At 45.4% G+C, this 21,782-nt stretch overlaps 1 protein-coding gene across 2 annotated transcripts in view; it reads right to left on the reverse strand.

The window, feature by feature from the left end:
• Nucleotides 1-21,782, reverse strand: part of LOC120927019 (synaptonemal complex protein 1-like) — a 141,988-nt gene that overhangs the window by 87,790 nt on the left and 32,416 nt on the right. For both annotated transcript variants that reach the window (XM_040337415.1, XM_040337416.1), the window contains exons 3-4: nt 5,662-5,713; nt 5,530-5,570 (exon numbers count right to left, since the gene is read on the reverse strand). In XM_040337415.1, coding sequence (XP_040193349.1) covers nt 5,530-5,570; nt 5,662-5,713 — 93 coding nt within the window. The remainder of the gene's footprint in view (nt 1-5,529; nt 5,571-5,661; nt 5,714-21,782) is intronic.

The raw sequence follows: 21,782 nt of genomic DNA on the forward strand, positions 1-21,782 counted from the left end.
CTTTGGTGCGGGCTCAGCAATTCAGCATTCCCACTCGCATTTTCCTCAGGGAATGCATTTTCTAGTTTTAATTTTAATTTTAATTTTATTCCGTACGTTTTTTGGTTCTGCGTAACTCCTGCATACTTTCAGCTATTGAGACCATTCAACTTTTAAAATGTTCATCTCGTTCAGCAAACGATTGGACTTCTTCAAGTTTTTTTGTACTATTTATACTTTTTAAAATATTAAGCTTTTAGACACTTTTTTTTAACATTGAAGTCAATGAGAACATCCTTTTTCCTGCTTCAAAACACACGTTCTGCCAAAAGTTTCAGCTCCTTCATACTTTCACTTACAGACACCAAACAAACTTTAAAGCGGTCACAAAATATTCAGCTATCCAAACATGACTTTTGAGATTGATATCTTTTACGTTTTTTGTGAAAACGCAATTTACGTTTAGTGATTTTTTTATCGGTTATAATGTAATCCTATGGAGCAGGTTTAGAGTGTGTCATGTGACCTTTAGAGTGGAGATCATCCACAAAAAATATTATCTTTAAAAAAAAGGGGGAACAAATTGCTCTCACGCCCACAAGATCTACTTGTCATACACAATTTATATATCAAAACGTAGCTATGCTTGTCTGGTTTCAGGCAATGTGATCAGTTTTGCGATAGGCATTTGACTTTTAGTTCCAGGAGCTTCTAAAGGACAAGCACCTCAAACTCCCTCCCATTGACCGTCATGTTAAAAAGTCTAAAAAATGTTTCTGCAAAACGCACAGACGCTCTTTTCTAAATCGCTGACATGGCCACATTTTTAAGTTTATCAACATAAATTTCATATCCATGCGTTCACAAGGGCCGTGTCTTTCAAACGGTGAAGTCGCTGTAACGATCGCATGTACGGTTGTGGATTTATTAAGTTTTGTTTGAAGGCGTATTTCACGTATTTGGTCTGTGAATTAAAAGGCGTTTGTAATGTTATTTCTTTCCATAAATAGCTTTCTACCTCAGTGCAATATTCCTCCTCACTGACCTGGGGGGGGGAGGGGAAACCTCTTGAGGGGGAGGGGCGACCAGGAAGTCAGGATACTCTTTACTTTGCAGATAGAGAAAGGAGCTGTGTGTCCTAAAGATACTGTAGTGGTTATGGTGAATGGCTTTGGTGCGGGCTCAGCAATTCAGCATTCCCACTCGCATTTTCCTCAGGGAATGCATTTTCTAGTTGACATTGTTCTATATATGTACACTTGAACTTCCAAATAAAACAATTGTAGACAGAGATAGAAGCTCTATCAATAAGACCGCCTTTTTTTTCAGGTTTTGCCGTATTGTATAGATTTCAAAATCGATCTCGCCTTTTTGCCCAAGGTGGCCTCAAAATTCCATAGAAGATATTATTTTGCGTTCCTTTTGTACAAATCCTTCCACAAAACAGGAAGTTACGTTTCACATGTGAGACGTGAGAAGGTGCATATTTAGAAAAAACAAAACCTTTTAGGAAAACAGATTCCGTCTTTGTTTTATTTTCAGGGGCGAAGAAAAAAGACATAGAGCCTCAAAACGCAGTATAGCCAGATGGCTTAGAGAGGTTATTGGTCAGGTCTATATTTTGGGAGGTATGCAGATCCCGGAGGGTATAAGGGCACACTCTGCGAGATCAATGGCAACATCACAGGCAGAGAGGGCTGGAGCAACGCTGGAGCAAATCTGCAAAGCGGCAACTTGGTCTAGTATTAATACCCTTTGTCAAGCACTACAGAGTGGACCTCCTGTCAAGAAAGGATCAGGCCTTTGGACGCAAGGTCTTAAAAGTTGTAGTCCCGCCCTAAGGGTAAGTGCTCGATTATCCTCTCATGTGGCTGTCCTGAAAGACGATTAAGAGGAAAACAAAGTTACTAACCGGTAACGTTCTTTCCCGGAGTCTTTCAGGACAGCATCGGTACTCACCGAAATGTATAAATTGCCTGAGATTTCCTGAAACAGGAAACTGGAATTTGACTATGTGTATCACATGTTATTGTGTCTCCCCAGCGGACTGGAGGTGCTCTAAGAAAAAACGGAGGAGCCAGCAGGGGAGGAGGAAATTTAAAGATGGCTGGCGCTGTGTTTCCTACAGAGGGGAGGAGCCATGGTCTCTCAGATGGCTATTCTAAAAGACTCAGAGAAAGAACGTTACCGGTAAGTAACTTTTTTTTATCTAATTTTTGATTGCTGTTGATTAATAATTATGATTTAAATAAAGTAATTAAAAGTGGTGATGAGATGGTACAAGTGCCTTTCGACTATGCATCATTTCAAATTGACATCACCTGATACCTGCTCTCGGTGTCTAAGCTCCAAATTGACCACACGCTGGTACCGTACTCCGTCTGCTTTGGCCAAAATACTTCCTAATTAATCTGACCGCTGCTGGCGTTGCGAGCAACAAATGGCAACCTGTCCTCCAACTCATCCACAAATTCACAGGCATCTCCCTAACCAACGACTCTGCTGCTGTGCTCCTTAACCTCACTCCCATGTCAAGAAAGCACTACCACAAATCTCTACTTAAACACCTCCTCAACACTGCTAGAGCTTGCATCCCAAATCATTGGAAGCAGCAATCTGCTCCGACTTTGGCCCATTGGTTTGCAAGGGTCAATGACATTGAACGAATGGAAGACCTGACTGCAACGATCCGGGATAAATCTGGATAACATAACATAAGACCCGGCGGTTTTATTGGACCCAGTTTCGCTTCTCAGGGGAATATCTCTGCGATACATAATGTGGCCTTACTGACTGCCAGAAGCTCTTGATCTAAACCATGGTCATCAGACAGCCTGGCAAACTGAGGGCGGCCCTGAATTCCTACCCCACTTTGCCTATAAATCACCTCCATCCCCTCCTCTCCATTTTTCCTTCCTTTCTCTCCTCCATTCTCTTTCTCTAGTTTTTCTCCCCCTATATTCTCGTTCCTTCATTTAATTCAAAAACTGATTTCGACCCTAGTTGGTCACCCCGCATTATTCTTCCGCCCAGGTACTAACTTTTTCAAGGGTATCGGGGGTAAACTCTATTGAATTGTTATTGGTCAAATAGCTCATCATTGCAAAGCCCTAGTCTCCCACCTCCTAGGTGTCTGGGTACCTTACACACCTGCAGAGCTATTCCCGTGACATTACCCCCAGGGTACTTACCTTTAGTTCAGACTAGGGATGAGCTTCGAGTTCAAGTCGAACATGAGTTTGATTGGAACACTGGCTGTTCGGCGAACAGTGAACAATTTGGGGTGTTCACAGCAAATTTGAAAAGCCTCGGAACACACTGTAAAATAATTCTAAAGTGCTAATTTTAAAGGTTAATATTCAAGTTGTTGTCCTAAAAAGTGTATTGGCGAACCTGGGTCCTGCCCCAGGGAACATGTATCAATGTAATTATTTTTTTTTAAAACTGACGCTTTTTTGGGAGCAGTGATCTGACGCAAGGGGAAACGCCGGGAGTTTTCCAAGTGACGTGGATGGGTGACCCTGCCCCCCTCTGATGCAAGGAAACCACCCATCCACGTCAATGGGAAAGCCTGATGTTTCCCCTTGCGTCAGAGGGGGCGGGGTCACGTGACGGGTGGCCCCGCCCTCAGCTACATAAGAGCTGTCAGGCTGGCCGCGGTCATTCCTGGGGTGTCTCCGGTGGAGTCAGCATTGTGTGTGTATTCCGCGTTGGATATCATCCCTGGAGCGTGAAGATCACCCATCGCTGGATACCGAGAATGGATTCCATCGCTGGAGTGGAGATCGAGACATCACTGGAATCTTTTTTTTTTCTTAAATTTTTTTTAATTTTAATAAAGGACTTATAAAGCAGTGTCTGTGTGGTTTTTAACAATTTTTCCCTATTTTTTTTGTGAAATGATAGGGGTACAATGTACCCCTTATCAATTCACATGGGGGGGCAGGGATCTGGGGATCCCCTTTGTTAAAGAGGGCTTCCAGATTCCGATAAGCCCCCTGCCCGCAGACCCCCACAACCACCAGGCAAGGGTTGTGGGGATGAGGCCCTTGTCCCCATCAACATGGGGACAAGGTGCTTTGAGGGGTCACAGACCCCCAAAACATCCTCCAGGCAACACCACCTCATGACCATGTTGAAGCGATCCCTGTTCTTAATCTTTCTGCTTCCCCTGCTTTATCGTAACACCTTCTCCTCTATGTATAACTGTACCCTTCAGAATCCATTAACTACTTGCCGACCAGCCACCGCAGTTATATGGCGGCAGGTCGGCTCGGCTGTGCAAAATCACGTAGGTATACGTCATCTCGCAGATTAGCCAGTAGGGGCGCGCGCCCCCCGCTCGTCCCTGCTCCCAACCCCCCTTCCCGGGCGATCGCTCGTTACAGAGCGAGAACCAGGAGCTGTGTGTGTAAACACACAGCTCCCGGTCCTGTCAGGGGGAGAAATGCCTGATCGTCTGTTCATACAATGTATGAACAGCGATCAGTCATTTCCCCAAGTCAGTCCACCCCCCCCCCTTCAGTTAGAACACACCCAGGGAGGGAACATATTAAACCCCTTCCTCGCCCCCTAATGTTAACCCCTTCCCTGCCAGTGGCATTTTTATAGTAATCAATGCATTTTTATAGCACTGATCGCTATAAAAATGCCAATGGTCCCAAAAATGTGTCGAAAGTGTCCGAATTGTCCACCATAAGGTCGCAGTACCGATAAAAATCGCTGATCGTCGCCATTACTAGTAAAAAAATAAATATTAATAAAAATGCCATAAAACTATGCCCTATTTTGTAGACGTTATAACTTGTGCGCAGACCAATCAATAAACGCTTATTGCGATATTTTTTTTCGAAAAATATGTAGAAGAATACGTATCGGCCTAAACTGAGGGGAAAAAAAACGTTTTGTTTTTTTATTGATTTTTGGGGATATTTATTACAGCAAAAAGTAAAAAATATTCATTTTTTTTTTCAAAATTGTCGCTCTATTTTTGTTTATAGCGCAAAAAATAAAAACCGCAGAGGTGATCAAATACCACCAAAAGAAAGCTCTATTTGTGGGGGAAAAATGTTGTTTGGGAGCCACGTCGCAGGACCACGCAATTGTCAGTTAAAGCGACGCAGTGCCAAATCGCAAAAAGTGGCCCGGTCATTAACCAGCAATATGGTCCGGGGCTGAAGTGGTTAAACACTTGTTCCTGAAACAAAGTATGACTCTTACAAATAACTTCTCCACAGCATAACAGGTTTTTAGGGTAAGTTTTGGTGTAGTATTACAAGATGTATACATATAATCTTCCCATCTGAAATGTGAGGTCTTTTATTTCTTCATGTTATGCCTCAATATGTTGTTCTGTTTTTTTTTTTTTATATATACACATATTGAACACGATACAATACTATATTTTTGTAACCTCCCTTTACACATTTTATTATCCTTACTACTGTTTTCCACCTTGTTTCTTTCAATAAAATAAGATTGAATCAATAAAGTATTAAACGATCCACATGATTTTCAGATTAATAAGAAATATCTATCGGAACACATTACCTCTTCCTCAATAAAAGATGAAATCTTACGCAAAAAGCAATCTGCAAAAAATATATAATAATTGTGAAAATTTGCAAAACATTAAACATACATGAGCATAAATAAATTGAAGGGAAGAGATCATCTGTTTACCTTGGGTGCTATGGCTAACGTCTTGTGTCTTTTCTTGCAGAGGTTTAAAGTTCTAAACATAAAAAAGCCAACACTGTATTAAAAGAACAGTTATTATATGAGTAAGGACTGTCAACCAGTTTTGTTTGCATCATAACTGATTATTTCCAAATACAAGTCTATAGGAATGCATAATTACTAGAAACAGGTATAATGCACGGTAACTGCAGGTCAATAATAGCAAACTGCATTTGCCTAAGGGCCTGATATTGATTTTGGGGGGGGAACCCCCTGCCATTTTGTTTGTTTTTTCGCATGGGGTTCCCCTTAAAATCCATAACAGACCCAAGGGCCTGGTGTTGACTGGGGGGGGGGGGGGCACGCTGTTTTTATTGCTGGCATTCTTTTGTTTACATTCAGCTGTTGGCAGAATGTGGACAACTGATGGGTCATCCATTGTTATGGATGTGGTAGCTGGCTTGCTGGGCCAATCCTTAACAACCAGTTATTCACTGGTTGTTAAGGACGCCGCTGGCCGCCTGCCCGCTAAGGAACACACAATGCTGGGCCTAGGCACTTAGCAGCTGTTAGCAAGGTTTAGGACCATTTAGGAGCATTCAGCATTTTTTTCTGCCAACAAATAGCTCCCATGTTAAACATGTGACTAGCAGTAGAGGACTAGAAGCCCCCCCTGCTTATGTTTCCCTGCAGACAGGCTGGAAAAGAGCTGCTTCATGTGACAGCTGTATAGCGATTATTAAAAAAAAAGTCATTTTTTTTGTTAAAATAATTACAGTGCCATCATTCACATAAGTGGAAGGGACAATGTGAATTAAACAGTGTGGCCCGGATTCACATACATCGGCGCATATTTATGCCGCCGTAGCGTATCTAATATACGCTACGCCGACGCAGCGCAGAGAGGCAAGCACAGAATTCACAAAGCACTTGCCTCCCAAACTGCGCTGGGTTTCCTCGGCGTAAGCCGGCGTAGGTGGAAGTGGGCGTGAGTCATGCTAATGAGGCGTGACCCCATGCAAATGATGGGCCGAGCGCCATAGAAGTACTTAAAACGAACGGCGCATGCGCTGTTCCGTGGACACATCCCAGTGCGCATGCTCACAATCACGTCGGAACAACTGCCTAAGATACGTCGAATCACTGCCTATGACGTGAATGTAAGCTACGCCTAGCCATATTCACGTACAACGTAAACTACGTAAAATACGACGGCTTGCGTTCCCTGGTCCATACCTTTGCATGAGCTGCGCTTCCTATATGGGGAATAACTTTACGCCGGACGTACGACTTACGCAAACCGCGTATATTATGCGCTGGGCGCAAGTACGTTCGTGAATCGCCGTATTTCCCTCATTTGCATATTTGAATCTAAAATCAATGGGAGCACCAGCGTAAATATGCGCCCACGATACGCCGGCGTAGGCAAGTTACGTTGGTCGGATGAAGCCTGTTTTTAGGCGTATCTTAGTTCTGTGGGCACGGCGCACAGATACGACGGCGCAGATTTACACTTAGGCGGCGTATCTCGAGATACGTCAGCGTAAGTGCTTTGTGAATCCGGGCCTGTGTGTTTAGTATCACTATAAGGCATAGGTCTTCAAACTACGGCCCTCCAGTTGTTCAGGAACTACAATTCCCATCATGCCTAGTCATGTCTGTGAATGTCAGAGTTTTTCAATGCCTCATGGGATGTGTGGTTCCACAACAGCTGGAGGGCCGTAGTTTGAGGATCCCTGCTATAAGGCAAAAACTTTTCAATTTTATTTACCAGAGCTCGATCTTAATTCAGCGCTGTCCTTTCTGCAGCAGGTCTTCCTCCCTTTCACCTCTCTCACAGGCTTGGCTGAGAGCAGCTGGTGCCATTGGCTCCTGCTGCTGTCAGTCAAAACCTGTTAGCCCTGCCCCCCCCCACTCTCTGCTGAGTTAAACTGTGTGTCTGAATAGATGCACACAGCCCGGCTCGGGATCAAGCCCACACGAGTGCCACCATAGCAAGCAATAAGAATATTCAAAAGGGAGGAGGAGCCCAGAGAGCTGAAGAGGCCGTTCGGGGCCGCTATGTGCAAAACTATTCTTTCTAATGAATAGAAGGTGTTCTCCGATTTACTGAAAAAAACAAGGCATTTTGTAAATGGCAGCAGTGCAGAGTGAGCAAACCCCTGTGGTCAATCTGCAGGGGAAAAGCTGCTCGGCACAGGATCTGGAAGATCGCTGATATCAGTGCAGTAGTTTTGACTACTACAGTGATTATCAGCTTTCCCAATGGTCTTTCAAGTGATTCTAAAGGTTAATTTGTTATTTATTTTTGGTCATGCTTACCTGCACAGAGCAGCCCTAAACCTCATTTTCTGGGGACCCCTGTCAGTGTTCCTCCTCCATTGACACACACAGCATGGCTCAGCCCCGTCCCTGCTCCCTCCTCATAGGATATTATTAACAGTAGCAGGAGCAGATGTCTCCCACTGCTGCCTCCATGTCCATATCTGGAGTTTAACGTTAAAGTTCTAGGCCAGTGATGGCGAACCTTGGCACCCCAGATGTTGTGAAACTATATTTCCCATGATACTCAACTACACTGTAGAGTGCATGAGCATCATGGGAAATTTAGTTCCAAAACATCTGGAGTGCCAAGGTTCGCCATCACTGTTCTAGGTGATGATTGAGTCAAAATAACATCTTTTTTTATTCTTCATTTGATTTTTTTTTACAAAAATTGGGGTTACTTACCGGTAACATCCCTTTTCCAGGAGTCTTTCAGGACAGCCACCATAGAGAGACACAGGCTCCTCCCCTCTTAGGAAACACCGCCTTCCAATTACAGATTTAAACCTCATCCTCCCTCCAGCTCCTCAGTTTTTCCAGAGTACCTCCAGCCAGCTGGGGAGACACAAGAACACGTCATAAAAACCAACACTTCATCTTACCTGACGGCCTTGTATGATGAGTTTTCAGAGATATCTATGAATAAAGGGTGGGCTGGTGCTGTCCTGAAAGACTCCTGGAAAAGGAATGTTACCGGTAAGTAACCCCAATTTTCCCTGTTCGTCTTTCAGGACAGCCACCGTAGAGAGGATAAGCGAGCACCTTACCCTAGGTTGGGACTACTGCCTGTAGTACTTTACGCCCAAAGGCCTGATCTTTGGCTGAAAGCAGGTCCTGTCTGTAGTGTTTCACGAACGTGGAGAAACTGGACCACGTTGCAGCCTTGCAAATCTGCTCCGGGGAACCACCAGCGCAATCTGCTTGAGAAGCCGCCACTGCCCTGGTGGAGTGTGCCTTGATACCTTCTGGAGGCTCCACCCCCCTTGACACATAGGCCTGAACAATAGCTGATCTTAACCAACTGGCTATTGTGTGTTTAGCGGCTCTAGACCCCTTCTTGGACCCCGAAAATAAAACAAAAAAGGAGTCAGACTTTCTGAACTGACTCAAGCTACTTAAGTACTGAAGGACGCACCTCCTAACGTCCAAGTTATGAAAACTGCGTTCCTGTTCCCTCACAGGATTTGAGCAGAATGTAGGCAAAGTAATTTCTTGGCCTCTATGAAAATTAGAAGATAACTTCGGCAAAAAGGCCGGATCTGTTTTGAAGACCATATGATCCGAAAAACCTGAAAAAATGGTGCCCTAATAGAAAGGACTTTGAGTTTACTCACTCTTCTAGCTGTAGTGATCGTGACTAGGAACACAGTCTTGAGTGTGATCACCTTTAACGTACAGCTTTCTAATGGCTCAAACGGTTCTCCTGTAAAGGCCTGTAAGACCAAGGAGAGATCCCATACTGGGAAGGTGGGGGCTCCAACTGGTCTCAGTCTACTTAAGGCTTTAAATAACCTAGTTACCCATGGGTCAGTTGCTAACTGCTTTTCCAGAAAGACACCCAACGCTGAAACTTGACCCTTCAGAGTGCTAATAGCCAGGCCCTTATCTGCCCCAGACTGCAGAAACTCTAACACAGCCACAGGGCTATGAACATTGAAAGAGCTTTCCGAGCACCAGTTATTAAAGCGCTTCTAAACTTTTTAGTAGATTGCTTGCGTTTCCCTCTTTCTGCAACTTAGAAGAGTTGCTATTAGACGTTTCCGAGAAGCCTTTGCCCCTTAGCAGTTCCTCTTCAGAAGCCAAGCTGCTAGATTCCACCTCTCTACTTGTGGACAACAGATTGGAACCTGAGCAAGAAGATCTTCGCAGATTGGCAGAATCCAGGGAGGCCCCACTGACAAGCCCTTCAGGATGGAGAACCATGGCCTTCTGGGCCAATGAGGTGCAATCAGGATAAGAGTTATACTCTCCCCCTGCAGTTTCCTCAAGAAGACTGCAGGAATCAGAACCGGAGGGGGGAAAGCATAACACCTGGAGAATTGCCAGGTCTGGGCCAGAGCATCCACCCCTAGAGCTCCGTCCCACCTGTTCAGGGAAAAAAAAAAGCTGCGTCTTGGCGTTTTCCCTTGAGGCGAACAGATCCATCCCCGGCATTCCCCACCTTTGAGTGATCATTTCGAAGACCTCCTGGTTCAGCACCCAGTCGCCCTCCCTCAGCTTTTTCCTGCTGAGGAAGTCTGCTACTTGATTCTGTTCCCCCTTCAGATGAATTGCCGAAAGAGACAGAACATTGGCCTCCGCCCACCTGAGAATGGTTTCTGTCAGATCCCTCCTGGTGGCCCCTTTTTTGTTGATATAGGCTACCACGGAGGAGTTGTCCAACCGAACCCGCATATGCTGGCCCTGAAGCTCCCTTTGAAAGGCTCTGAGGGCTAAATCTATTGCCTTCAGTTCCCTCCAATTCAAGGATCTCCTTGAGTCCTTTTTTTTCCAGGTACCCTGCACCAAGTGGGAATTTAGATGTGCTCCCCACCTTGTGCCACTGGCGTCTGTCGTTACGGTCCTGGATATTGGTAAGATCCATTCCAGACCTTGTGACAGGTTCGCCCCCTTCCTCCACCACCAAAGGGCCCTCTTGATCTGAACCGGTACCGATATCAGGGAGTCCAGAGACCCTGGGTTGTGGTCCCAGACACTCAGCATGTACAATTGTAGGGGACGGAAATGCAACCCTGCCCACTGCACCGCCGGAAGTGTGGATGTCAGCAAACCCAAGGCTGACATGGCTTTCCTTATTGAAAGCTGAGAGCTGCACTGAAGGAACAACATTGCCTTGTCCACCTTCTGGACCTTTTCTGCTGGAAGAAAAACCATCTGCCTTGTTGAGTCCAACACGTACCCCAGGAAGGAGACCCTTTGCGAAGGCGTCAGACTGGATTTCTCCAGATTCAAGAGCCATCCCAGGTTCTCCAGGATATCCCTTGTTACCCGGAGGTCCTGGGACAGCTGCTCCAGGGAAGAGGCGAACAACAGAAGATCATCTAGATACGCCACTACCGAGACGCCTCTGAGACGAAGGAACGCCAGAACTTCCACCATTACTTTGGTGAAGATGCCGGGGGAAGAGGAGAGCCCGAAGGGAAGAGCTTTGAACTGTAGGTGAAATGTCCCTTCCTTGGATTTCACTGCCAATCTGATAACCCTCTGCTATGGGGATGTGTAGATAGGCATCCCTCAGGTATTTTAATGCCATGAAACAGTTCGGAGGGAGAAGCATCTTTACAGAGTAAATTGAGTCCATCTGGAATCTTTTGTATGTGACAGACATTCAGGGGCTTCAAGTTCAGTATGAGTCTGAACTTCCCAGAAGGTTTGCGGACCACAAAGATGTGGGAGTAGAAGCCCCTGCCTGTCTCCTCTGTTGGGACCCGAGCCACCACCTCTTGATCCTCCAACTCCTGAAGGGAGGAAAGAAGAGCTGATGATTTTTCTGTACATTTTGGCAGTTCGGTGACCAGAAGTCTGAATGGGGGGGGGGGGAATTGAGAATTCCAACTTGTATTCTCGCCTTATGATCCCTAGCACAAACTGATTGCTGGTGATCATTTCCCATTGTGGGAGAAAGGCCCCCAACCTTCCTCCCACTTTGACTCTGTGGCTTTTGGGGCTGTTCAGGAGGGCGAAAAATCACTCCTCCACGACCTTTGCTCTTCTGCCCCCAAAACTTCTTCTCCTCCGGTTTTGTGGCTTCCACCTTCTTCTGAGGCCGAAACCATCGTTTGGCCTGCTCCCCATACTTCTTAATGGGGAAGGCCTTTTTCTTGTCGGCCGTTCTGTCTAGAACAGCCTCCAAACCTGGCCCAAACATCAGATCTCCTGTAAGGGGGATTCCGCACAGCTTAACTTTAGAGGCGCCATCCCCTTGCCACGTCTTGAGCCATAAGGCCCTCCTTGCCGAATTGGACAAGGCTACGGATCTTCAAGACATACGTACTGACTCTGCAGATGCATCCGCCAGATACGCCACACCTTTTAGTAGCGTTGGGAAAGAAGATAAGATTGTTTCTTTGGGCGTCCCCACCTCAATGTGTGCCTTAATCTGTGTGAGCCAATGTTCCAGATTGCGGGCTACCACTGTGGCTGCCATGGCAGGCTTCAGATTCCCTTGTGAAGAATCCCAGGATTTTTTCAGAAGTGAATCCATCCTTCTGTCCATGGGGTCTGAAAGCACGCCCATGTCTTCAAACGCCAGGTCAGTGTGTCTGGACACCTGCGAGAAAGCAGCATCCAGTTTGGGAGTCTTATTCCAAACCAGAGCTTCCTCCTCTGAAAAGGGAAACCTTTGTTTCAATGCGTTTGAAAAGAAAGGTTTTCTTTCCGGATATTGGCATTCCTTTTTGATGGCACTGATCAAGACCTCATGGACCGGGAAAACTTTTCTCAGGCCCATGTACATCCGATCATGGAGCAACAGTGACTTCTCTTCCTGTATCCCCAAAGTAGTGTGAATGGCTCCTAGGACATCCTCCACCTCTTCGAGAGAAAGTTTATAGCGAGAGGTTTTGGTGGACTCCCCCTCTGTCCCTTCGCCCTCTGACCCCCCCTGGGAGTTGGAAGCGGCACTGTCTGTCTCCTCCTCAGCGTCCTCTCTAATGTCCCCTGGGGCTTCTCTCCGCTCACGGAGGGAACTGCCGCTGGACTGGGTGGAACCATCAGTTGCGCTGGGGAAGGGCTGCTCTGGGGCAATTGAAAGGTAGCAAAGAGATCCTTAAACAATTGAAAGGTGCTAGAAAGCTCTTTCATAGATGCTGCTAGATCAGACCCCTGCTCAGCTTCCCTCTCTCTAATTAACCCCTCTATGCACAGCTTGCAGAGAGCTTTGTTTCAGTGTTCCCCTAAGGCAGGGGTCGACAAATCCCGGGCGCCAGGTCGCCATGGCGACTAGAAATAGGGTCCTGGCGACTTGGCTTGGAAGGGGGGGCAAAAAAAAAAAAAAAAAAAAATTTTTTTTTTTTTTGAGCTGGCAACATCTGGTGGTGAGCCATTGGTATTACAAGTTATTACCACCAGATGTGTAAGCTGGCGCCATCTGGTGGTGGTAGTTGGTATTACAAGTTAAGTATTACAAGTTAAACAGCAATTCTAATGTAATTTTTCACTATTTTCACTGCCATCTTCTTCCCTCTAATTAGAACCCCCAAACATTATATATATTTTTTATCCTAACACCCTAGAGAATAAAATGACGATCGTTGCAATACTTTCTGTCACGCCGTATTTGCGCAGCGGTCTTGCAAGCGCACTTTTTTGGTGACAAAATTACACTTTTTTTAATAAAAAAATAAGACAACAGTAAAGTTATCCCCATTTTTTTTAATATTATGAAAGATAATGTTACGCCGAGTAAATTGATACCCAACATGTCACGCTTCAAAATTACGTCCGCTCGTGGAATGGCGTCAAACTTTTACCCTTTAAACGTCGCCTATGGAGATTTTAAAAAAAACTCTACAGGTTGCATGTTTTGAGTTACAGAGGAGGTCTAGGGCTAGAATTATTGCTCTCACTCTACCAATCGCGGCGATACCTTACATGTGTGGTTTGAACACCGTTTACATATGCGGTCGCTGCTCATGTATGTGTTCGCTTCTGCGCGCAAGCTCGTCGGGACGGGGCGCGTTTTCTGGCTCCTAAGTTTTTTAGCTGGCTCCTAGATTCCAAGCAAATTTGTCAACCCCTGCCCTAAGGAAATTCTACAGGAGTGACATTTCTTCTTAGAACTGTGGGATTACTTCTCTGTGGCTTTCTGCAGAAAACACAGACAAGAGCATAGAGTAGAGATGAGTAAGCGCCCACCAGCATTTGCAACATAAGACCACCGGGAGTGCCCCCCCAGGACCAACCACCACCAGGATCCCAGATACACATCCTTATCCCCCCGACCACTAGGAGGTAAAACTACACCAGTGAAGCTACCAGAGAACAGTAAAAAAACACCACCCTAGGGTTCCCCTTACCTTAGAGTGGCTGGTGCTGTTGTCTTCCGGAGGTGCACGCAAAGTCTCTACTTCTGACATCTCCGCTGAGGATTTGTGCTCACAACGCCCAAGACCGCCGTCCGTATGGCCGTAAAAGAAGGCCGCACCAGCCCCGCATTTGGTCCTATTTCAAATGCTGCGTCTGGGACCGAGAGACGCGCGTCCGGCAGAAGTGCCCGCCCCCACCGGAACTGATGTCACTCGTCGTCCGGTCCAGCCTAGCTCCTGGCCGACTGTACTATACAGGGAGCCTGACACGCCGCCTGCAGTGCCACCCCTGGGCGAAAAGAGAAATGGACCTCCTCGGCTGCGCTCTTCCCCAAGAGATGCCGAGGAACGCACAAACCGCAGCCTGCTCGGTGTCCAGCTCCCTAGCTGACCGGACTGCCTTAACCAGCCTGAGATCTGGAGAGACCTGCTCCCCCTCTCAGGAACATATAGCCTCAGCCTCCACAGCTGCTTAGCCCTTGGTCTCTCAGCGGTGTCTCCCTCCCGGAGGAAACACCATAAACTGAGGAGCTGGAGGGAGGATGAGGTTTAAATCTGTAATTGGAAGGCGCTGTTTCCTAAGAGGGGAGGAGCCTGTGTCTCTCTACGTTGGCTGTCCTGAAAGACGAACAGGGAAATAACAAAGTACAAAGGATCCACATACGGTATCAAAAGCCCAAAATTAGTGGGTTGACAGAACACAAACCAAATATAATGGTAAGGAAGAAGTGGGATACAATGGATAGTATTTCAGCAAGTGGACAGTAACTTAGGCATTATTCACTGTATCTGCATAAGTATCGATATATATCCCATAATTACCAAATATATTTTATTATATCGAATCTTCTGCGTGAGCAGCACTAAAACCAGTAAAGGTCAAAATTTGAGAAATGAACAGAAATAGAGTCTCCATGGGAACATGAATGTCCACATCTATGTCGCATGCAGCAGAGATTTATAGGCAGCAGAATAGTCAAACTGTCAGTAAAAAAAATTCTGAGAAATTTGTCTCTGATGCCCTTTTCTGTTGTCACCATGCCATTTGGTGCCGTTCCAAAATAGGGGAATAAAGCATTTTGCCCAAGAGCGGACCAATGTACCATCGGTGGGTTTTACTCAGAATCATGGTGTGGTGTAGCAGGCCAGGTCCTCATATCTTGAGGAAACATTTTATGGAGCCTGGAGGGAGTATAATACCATTTAGTCAGAATTTTAAATCCTGATGTTTTATACATGAAAAGGAGTATTCTTGCAATCTGTTTGTCGGTGAAATAGATATGGAGGTCCCTTTACCAATAAGTAATATATCATACTAGTACCAGGTCGCAGTCCTCAGGATTGTCCTACCAGGAAGTGAGCAAGCCAGGGTCCAGTAGTGGATAAGCAGGTAGGGATCAAACAGAAACGTAGTCAGTAAACAAGCCAAAGGTTGATAACGAGAGTAGGAGATGACATCCCCAACTCAGGTGTCCAAGAGAGCCCACAGACATCCCCCTACTTAAAGTGGGGGCACCCAGTCACACAGAGGGGCTTGGAGCCAAGATTTCACAGCTTAGGAATCCAGGCTTACTTTGAAAGGGGGTTTTTGTTAGACAAATGCATGCTCTTACTTCAGGTGAAATCCTTGAGAAAGAGTCCAGATGTTCACCAAAGAAACATTGACCAGCAAAGGGCATACATTTCATGGGCTTTTTACACAGCAGAACAATTTGAGCCAGAGAATCCAAGGCCTGATTTGCATGCCAGTGCAAAAGAAGCTTTAAAAAAGGGATTCAAGGGATTTGTTTACTGCATCCTTAACCGCTTCAATACAGGGCATTTTCACCCCCTTTCTGCCCAGACCAATTTTTAGTTTTCAGTGCTGTCGCAGTTTGAATGACAATTGCGCGGTCATGCAACGCTGTACCCAAATGAAATCTTTATTTTTTCCCCCCCCACAAATTGAGCTTTCGTTTGGTGGTAGTTGATCACCTCTGCGGTTTTTATTTTTTGCGCTATAAAACAAAAGAAGAGCGACAAATTTAGAAAAAAAATATATATATTTTTAATTTTTTGATTTAATAAATATAACAATTTAACCACTTAAGACCCGGACCATTACGCAGGTAAAAGACCTGGCCAGTTTTTGCAATTCGGCACTGCGTTGCTTTAACTGACAATTGAGCGGTCGTGCGATGTTGCTTCCAAACAAAATTGGCGTCCTTTTTTCCCCACAAATAGAGCTTTCTTTTGGTGGTATTTGATCACCTCTGCGGTTTTTATTTTTTGCGCTATAAACAAAAATAGAGCGACAATTTTGAAAAAAAATCTATATTTTTTACCTTTTGCTATAATAAATAACCCCAAAAAAGATATATAAAAAAAAAAAATTCTCAGTTTAGGCCGATACGTATTTTTGTACATATTTTTGGTAAAAAAAATTTTTTAAAAAAAAACGCAATAAGCGTTTATCGATTGGTTTGCGCAAAATTTATAGCGTTTACAAAATAGGGGATAGTTTTATTGCATTTTTATTCATAATTTTTTTTTTACTACTAATAGCGGCGATCAGCGTTTTTTTCCTGACTGCGGGATTATGGCGGATACATCGGACAATTTTGACACATTTTTGGGACAATTGTCATTTTCACAGCAAAAAATGCTATAAAATGCATTGTTTACTGTGAAAATGACAATTGCAGTTTGGGAGTTAACCACTAGGGGGCGCTGAAGGGGTTAAGTGTGACCTCATATGTGTTTCTAACTGTAGGGGGCGGGGCTGGACATGTGACGTCATTGATCGCCTTTCCCTATATCAGGGAACAGACGATCAATAACAGCGCCACAGTGTTTACACACAGCTCTCCCCATTCTTCAGCTCCGGGGACGGACCGCGGGACTCCGGCGGTGATCGGGTCCCGCGGCCGCGGAGCTTCGGACCGGGTCGGACCCACGGCTGGGCACTTAAAAGAGGACGTACAGGTACGTGCTTGTGCCCAGCTGTGCCATTCTGCCGACGTATATGTGCAGGAGGTGGTCCTTAAGTGGTTAAAAAAATATATATAATTGTTCCTCAGTTTAAGTCAATACGTATTCTTCTACATATTTTTGGTAAAAAAAAAAAAAAACGCAATAAGCGTATATTGATTGGTTTGCACAAAAGTTATTGCATCTACAAAATAGGGGATAGATTTATGGCATTTTTTTTTTTTTTTTACTAGTAATGGCGGCGATCTGCGATTTTTATTGTGACCGTGACATTGCGGACATATCGGACACTTTTTTGGGACCATTCACATTTATACAGCGATTAAGTGCTATAAAACTGCACTGATTACTGTGTAAAGGTGACTGGTAGGGAAGGGGTTAATTAAGTAAATAAATAGTGCAGCGCAAAGACATAAATCTATAACAAAATTAATCACAATTAATAGCAATGAATAAAAGTCCATAAAGTGCAAGGTGATAAAAGGTGCTCCAATAAACAAATCGTGATGAATGGTGCAGCAATCTTTCATAAGATCAGTGACAGGGATATCCTCCACCAAGGCTATGGATGGCCTCTCACCTCAGCGATTCGACCTGTGGCTAGGTCAAAAGGCATAATACATATCCTCCAAGAAAAAGATGGTAACAGCATACAAGAAGTCAGCTCTGTGTATCCCCAGATGGAACCAGCAATCAGTAGGATAACTCAGCAATCTCCCAAATTTATTCCATGGACCGAAAAGGCAACAAAAGAGAAGGACTAGTGCTCTCCGTTTGAAACAACTTTAATCTAAAACATAATCAGTCTAAAAACACTCACATTTGCGGACACTCTCAGCCGAGTGTATAGCGAGCAGCATGTAACCGGAGTTCCGGATCGCAAACAGTCAGCGTGTAGGAATCGTGAGGCAGGCGAACGCGGGTGACGTCGACGTGACTCCTCCTCGTACGCGTTACATGTATAGCGAGCAGCATGTAACCGGAGTTCCGGATCGCAAACAGTCAGCGTGTAGGAATCGTGAGGCAGGCGAACGCCTCGTGGGGCGAGCCCCCCCCACGCTGAAGAAGTCCCGCCTACTCTGGGACGTAACGCGTACGAGGGGGAGGAGTCACGTCGACGTCACCCGCGTTCGCCTGCCTCACGATTCCTACACGCTGACTGTTTGCGATCCGGAACTCCGGTTACATGCTGCTCGCTATACACTCGGCTGAGAGTGTCCGCAAATGTGAGTGTTTTTAGACCGATTATGTTTTAGATTAAAGTTGTTTCAAACGGAGAGCACTAGTCCTTCTCTTTTGTTGCCTTTTCGGTCCATGGAATAAATTTGGGAGATTGCCGAGTTGTCCTACTGATTGCTGGTTCCATCTGGGGATACACAGAGCTGACTTCTTGTATGCTGTTACCATCTTTTTCTTGGAGGATATGTATTATGCCTTTTGACCTAGCCACAGGTCGAATCGCTGAGGTGAGAGGCCATCCATAGCCTTGGTGGAGGATATCCCTGTCACTGATCTTATGAAAGATTGCTGCACCATTCGTCACGATTTGTTTATTGGAGCACCTTTTATCACCTTGCACTTTATGGACTTTTATTAATTGCTATTAATTTTGTTATAGATTTATGTCTTTGCGCTGCACTATTTATTTACTTAATTTCACTTTGAGATATTTTTGGATTATATCTACAGTGCTGGCTTGCAATTTATTTAGTTAATGTTTATTTTCCAGCGCTGAATTATTTCACTTTTTATTAGGGAAGGGGTTAACACTAGGGGCGATCAAGGGGTTACATATTTTCCCTGGGAGTGATTCGAACTGTAGGGGGAGGGGACTCACAAGGGGAGGAGACCGGTGTGTGTTCCTCTGTACTGGGAATACACTTCGGTCTCCTCTCCTCTGACAGGACCATGGATCTGTGTGTTTACACACACAGATCCACGGTCCTGCTGTGATCGCGATTAATCGCGGGTGCCCGGCGGGCATGCTCACTGGGTCCCGAGCGCTGCGGCGCGCCCCTTAACTGCTGGGGAAGCCCAGGACGTCATATGACGTCCACCCGGAGGGAGGGTTCCTGTCGACGTCATTTTACAATGACTCGGTAAGGAAGGGGTTAAAGACCAGGACATCCTCTACATTTTTTCTAAAACTTATTTTCCAGGGCATTTTGCTGCAAAATGAGTTTTGGAGATATAAAATAGGATTTCTATAACAGCTTACCTGTAAAATCCTTTTCTTGGAGTACATCACGGGACACAGAGCCAAGTAATTACTAAGTGGGTTATATTCCACCTTCAGGTGCTGGACACTGGTGTAATCAATTAGGTTTCCTCCCTATATAACCCCTCCCATACTGGGAGCAGCTCAGTTTTTGTAGCAAAGCAATAAGTGTCCCAATATCCCCAAACAAGTGGGGCGGGAGCCATGTCCCGTGATGTACTCCAAGAAAAGGGTTTTACAGGTAAGCTGTTATAAAAATGCCATTTTCTTTATCGTACATCACGGGAAAGAGAGCCTAGTAATTACTAAGTGGGACGTCCCAAAGCAATACCTACTGAAGGGAGGGAGACACAAATAACGCAGACTGCCATCGGAGCTGAGGACCTATAATGCTGCCTGCAGCATACTGCGGCATCCTCTTGCCGTCTTACATTCACCTGATAGAAATTAGTGAACGTATGCACCAACGCCCAAGTTGCAGCCTTGCAAAACTGAGTCATAAAGGCTTGGTAATGCACTGTGCATTAAGCGCTTACTATCCTGGTAGGGTGCACTCTAAAGGAACAGGGGAAAACCCTCTCTTTAAACCACAAGCCTGAATCATAACCTGATGAATCTACATAGAAACTGTTGATGTAGGACGCTGCCTGCCCTTTCCCGGGGCCTTCTGATAGCGCAATAACATCAGTTTTCCATATCTGAGCAGCCGCTTCAGATAGGCCTTGACTGCTCTCACTCTAACAAGAGAGTGTAACCATTTTAATAGTCAATTTGAATGCTGCATGCCCATTTCTAGGGTCTTCTGGCAGCACAAAACGTCAGTTTCCTATATCTGAAACCTTCAGATAGATTTTGAAGTGCTCTCATCTATATTGAGATTAATGTAACATCTTGATTCAAATGAAAACTAGATCCCTCTAGGAAATAAGGCTGGGTCAGGATTTAACATCACCCTATCCTTAAGAATAATTAAGTATGGCTCTACACAAAGAAAGCTGCCAATACTGGAACTCTTGTGGAGGTTTCTGCAACCAAGAACACCAATTACCTTGTTAGAAGGATAAAGGGAAATGTGGTGCATCGGCCCAAGATGCTGACCTTGTAAGCCGACAAAACTAGACTCAATCCCCCGAGCACAAGGGCGACCTAACTGGCGGACTTATACACGTTACCCCTTGAATAAAGGCCTGGATCAAAGGGTGCAAAGCAAGCAGCCTTTGAAAATACTGACAAGGCCGAGATCGGATCCTTGATGGAACTTAAGGCTAGCTTCATCTCCTTTCCTAATGTAGGAAGGCAAGAATTCTACCTATGACATACTTCCAAGGATGCCACCCCTTAGTTTCACACCAGGAACATGGGCCTTCCAGATCCTATGATACATGGTCCTGGAGGCCAGCTCTCCTGTACGAATCAATTTAATTTTCCGCTGATTCTAAAAGCCCCGATCCTCAAAAATGCGGGCTAAAACAGCCAGACAATTAATTCCCATGTTTGCAAGACAGGCTGGAATACCCCCTTGCTAAGTAGGTCTGGACAAGATGTAAGGGACCCTGGGTCATCTACTACCACTCTTACGATCCCTGCACAGTAAGGTCGTCTGGGTCATGCCGGAGCTATTAGGCCGGCTTCCGTTCCCCTTCGATGTTGCATAGAAACCACGGTAGTCGCGGCACTGGGGGGGAGAGAACGCATAAACCAGTGACAACTGGTCCCACAGGGTCACTAACGCATCTGTCCCATATGCAAGTGGATTCTTTGTCCTTGACACAAAGCTGTCCAAATTCTTGTTGAACCTGGACGCCAATACATTTTATGTCCGGGGTACCCTTTTTTTGGGGCATTTGGTCAGAAAAAAGTCGGGGTGTATAGGTCATTCTCCCGGCAACAATTGTTGATGGCTCCAGAGAACCGCCTGCCAATTCTCCATTTCAGGTAATGAAGATTGTCAATAGGCAAGGCATAAGCTCCTCTGCCCAAGCCAGAATATGGCTCACTTCCCTCTGGCTGCAGGACTTCTAGTGCCTCCTTCGTAAATGAAGTAAATCACTGGTGTGGCATTGTCGGGTTGTACTCTGACAGAACTATCATGCAACCAGGCCCTTAAGCCAGACGTAGCTCTAGAATGTTGACGGATAAGTGTCACTTGCTTTCTCTGGGCAGTGGTCTCTTCCAGGTCTGGCCTCCATTCCTAGAGACCAGCCTTCATAGCCGCCACCTCCCAGGTAACCTGGCATGAAGGATCTTGCTTTCTGCCAATCTTTTGGTTAAGAACCACCAACTGAGACTCAACTGAGACTCAAGCGTATCCCTGGGACCAGACTCTTTGGATAATGCTAGGTTAGGATCTACTTGTTCCAGGCCAACAGAATAATGTTTATAGCAAACTTGAATGAAACTGGAGCACAGGTAACGGCTTTGAATGAAGCCTCCACCTTCCCTATCACCTTAAGCAAAGTGCAAATGTAAGGAACTCTTCTTTGCCTTGACCACATAGACCACATGTCCCAAACATTCAAAGCGTCTTACCGAACGTAAGAATGTACATGTCAGGTATGTACTCACCGAAGCCGAGATGCAGAGAG

Source organism: Rana temporaria, chromosome 2, assembly GCF_905171775.1.
Source record: "Rana temporaria chromosome 2, aRanTem1.1, whole genome shotgun sequence".
Taxonomy (NCBI): domain Eukaryota; kingdom Metazoa; phylum Chordata; class Amphibia; order Anura; family Ranidae; genus Rana; species Rana temporaria.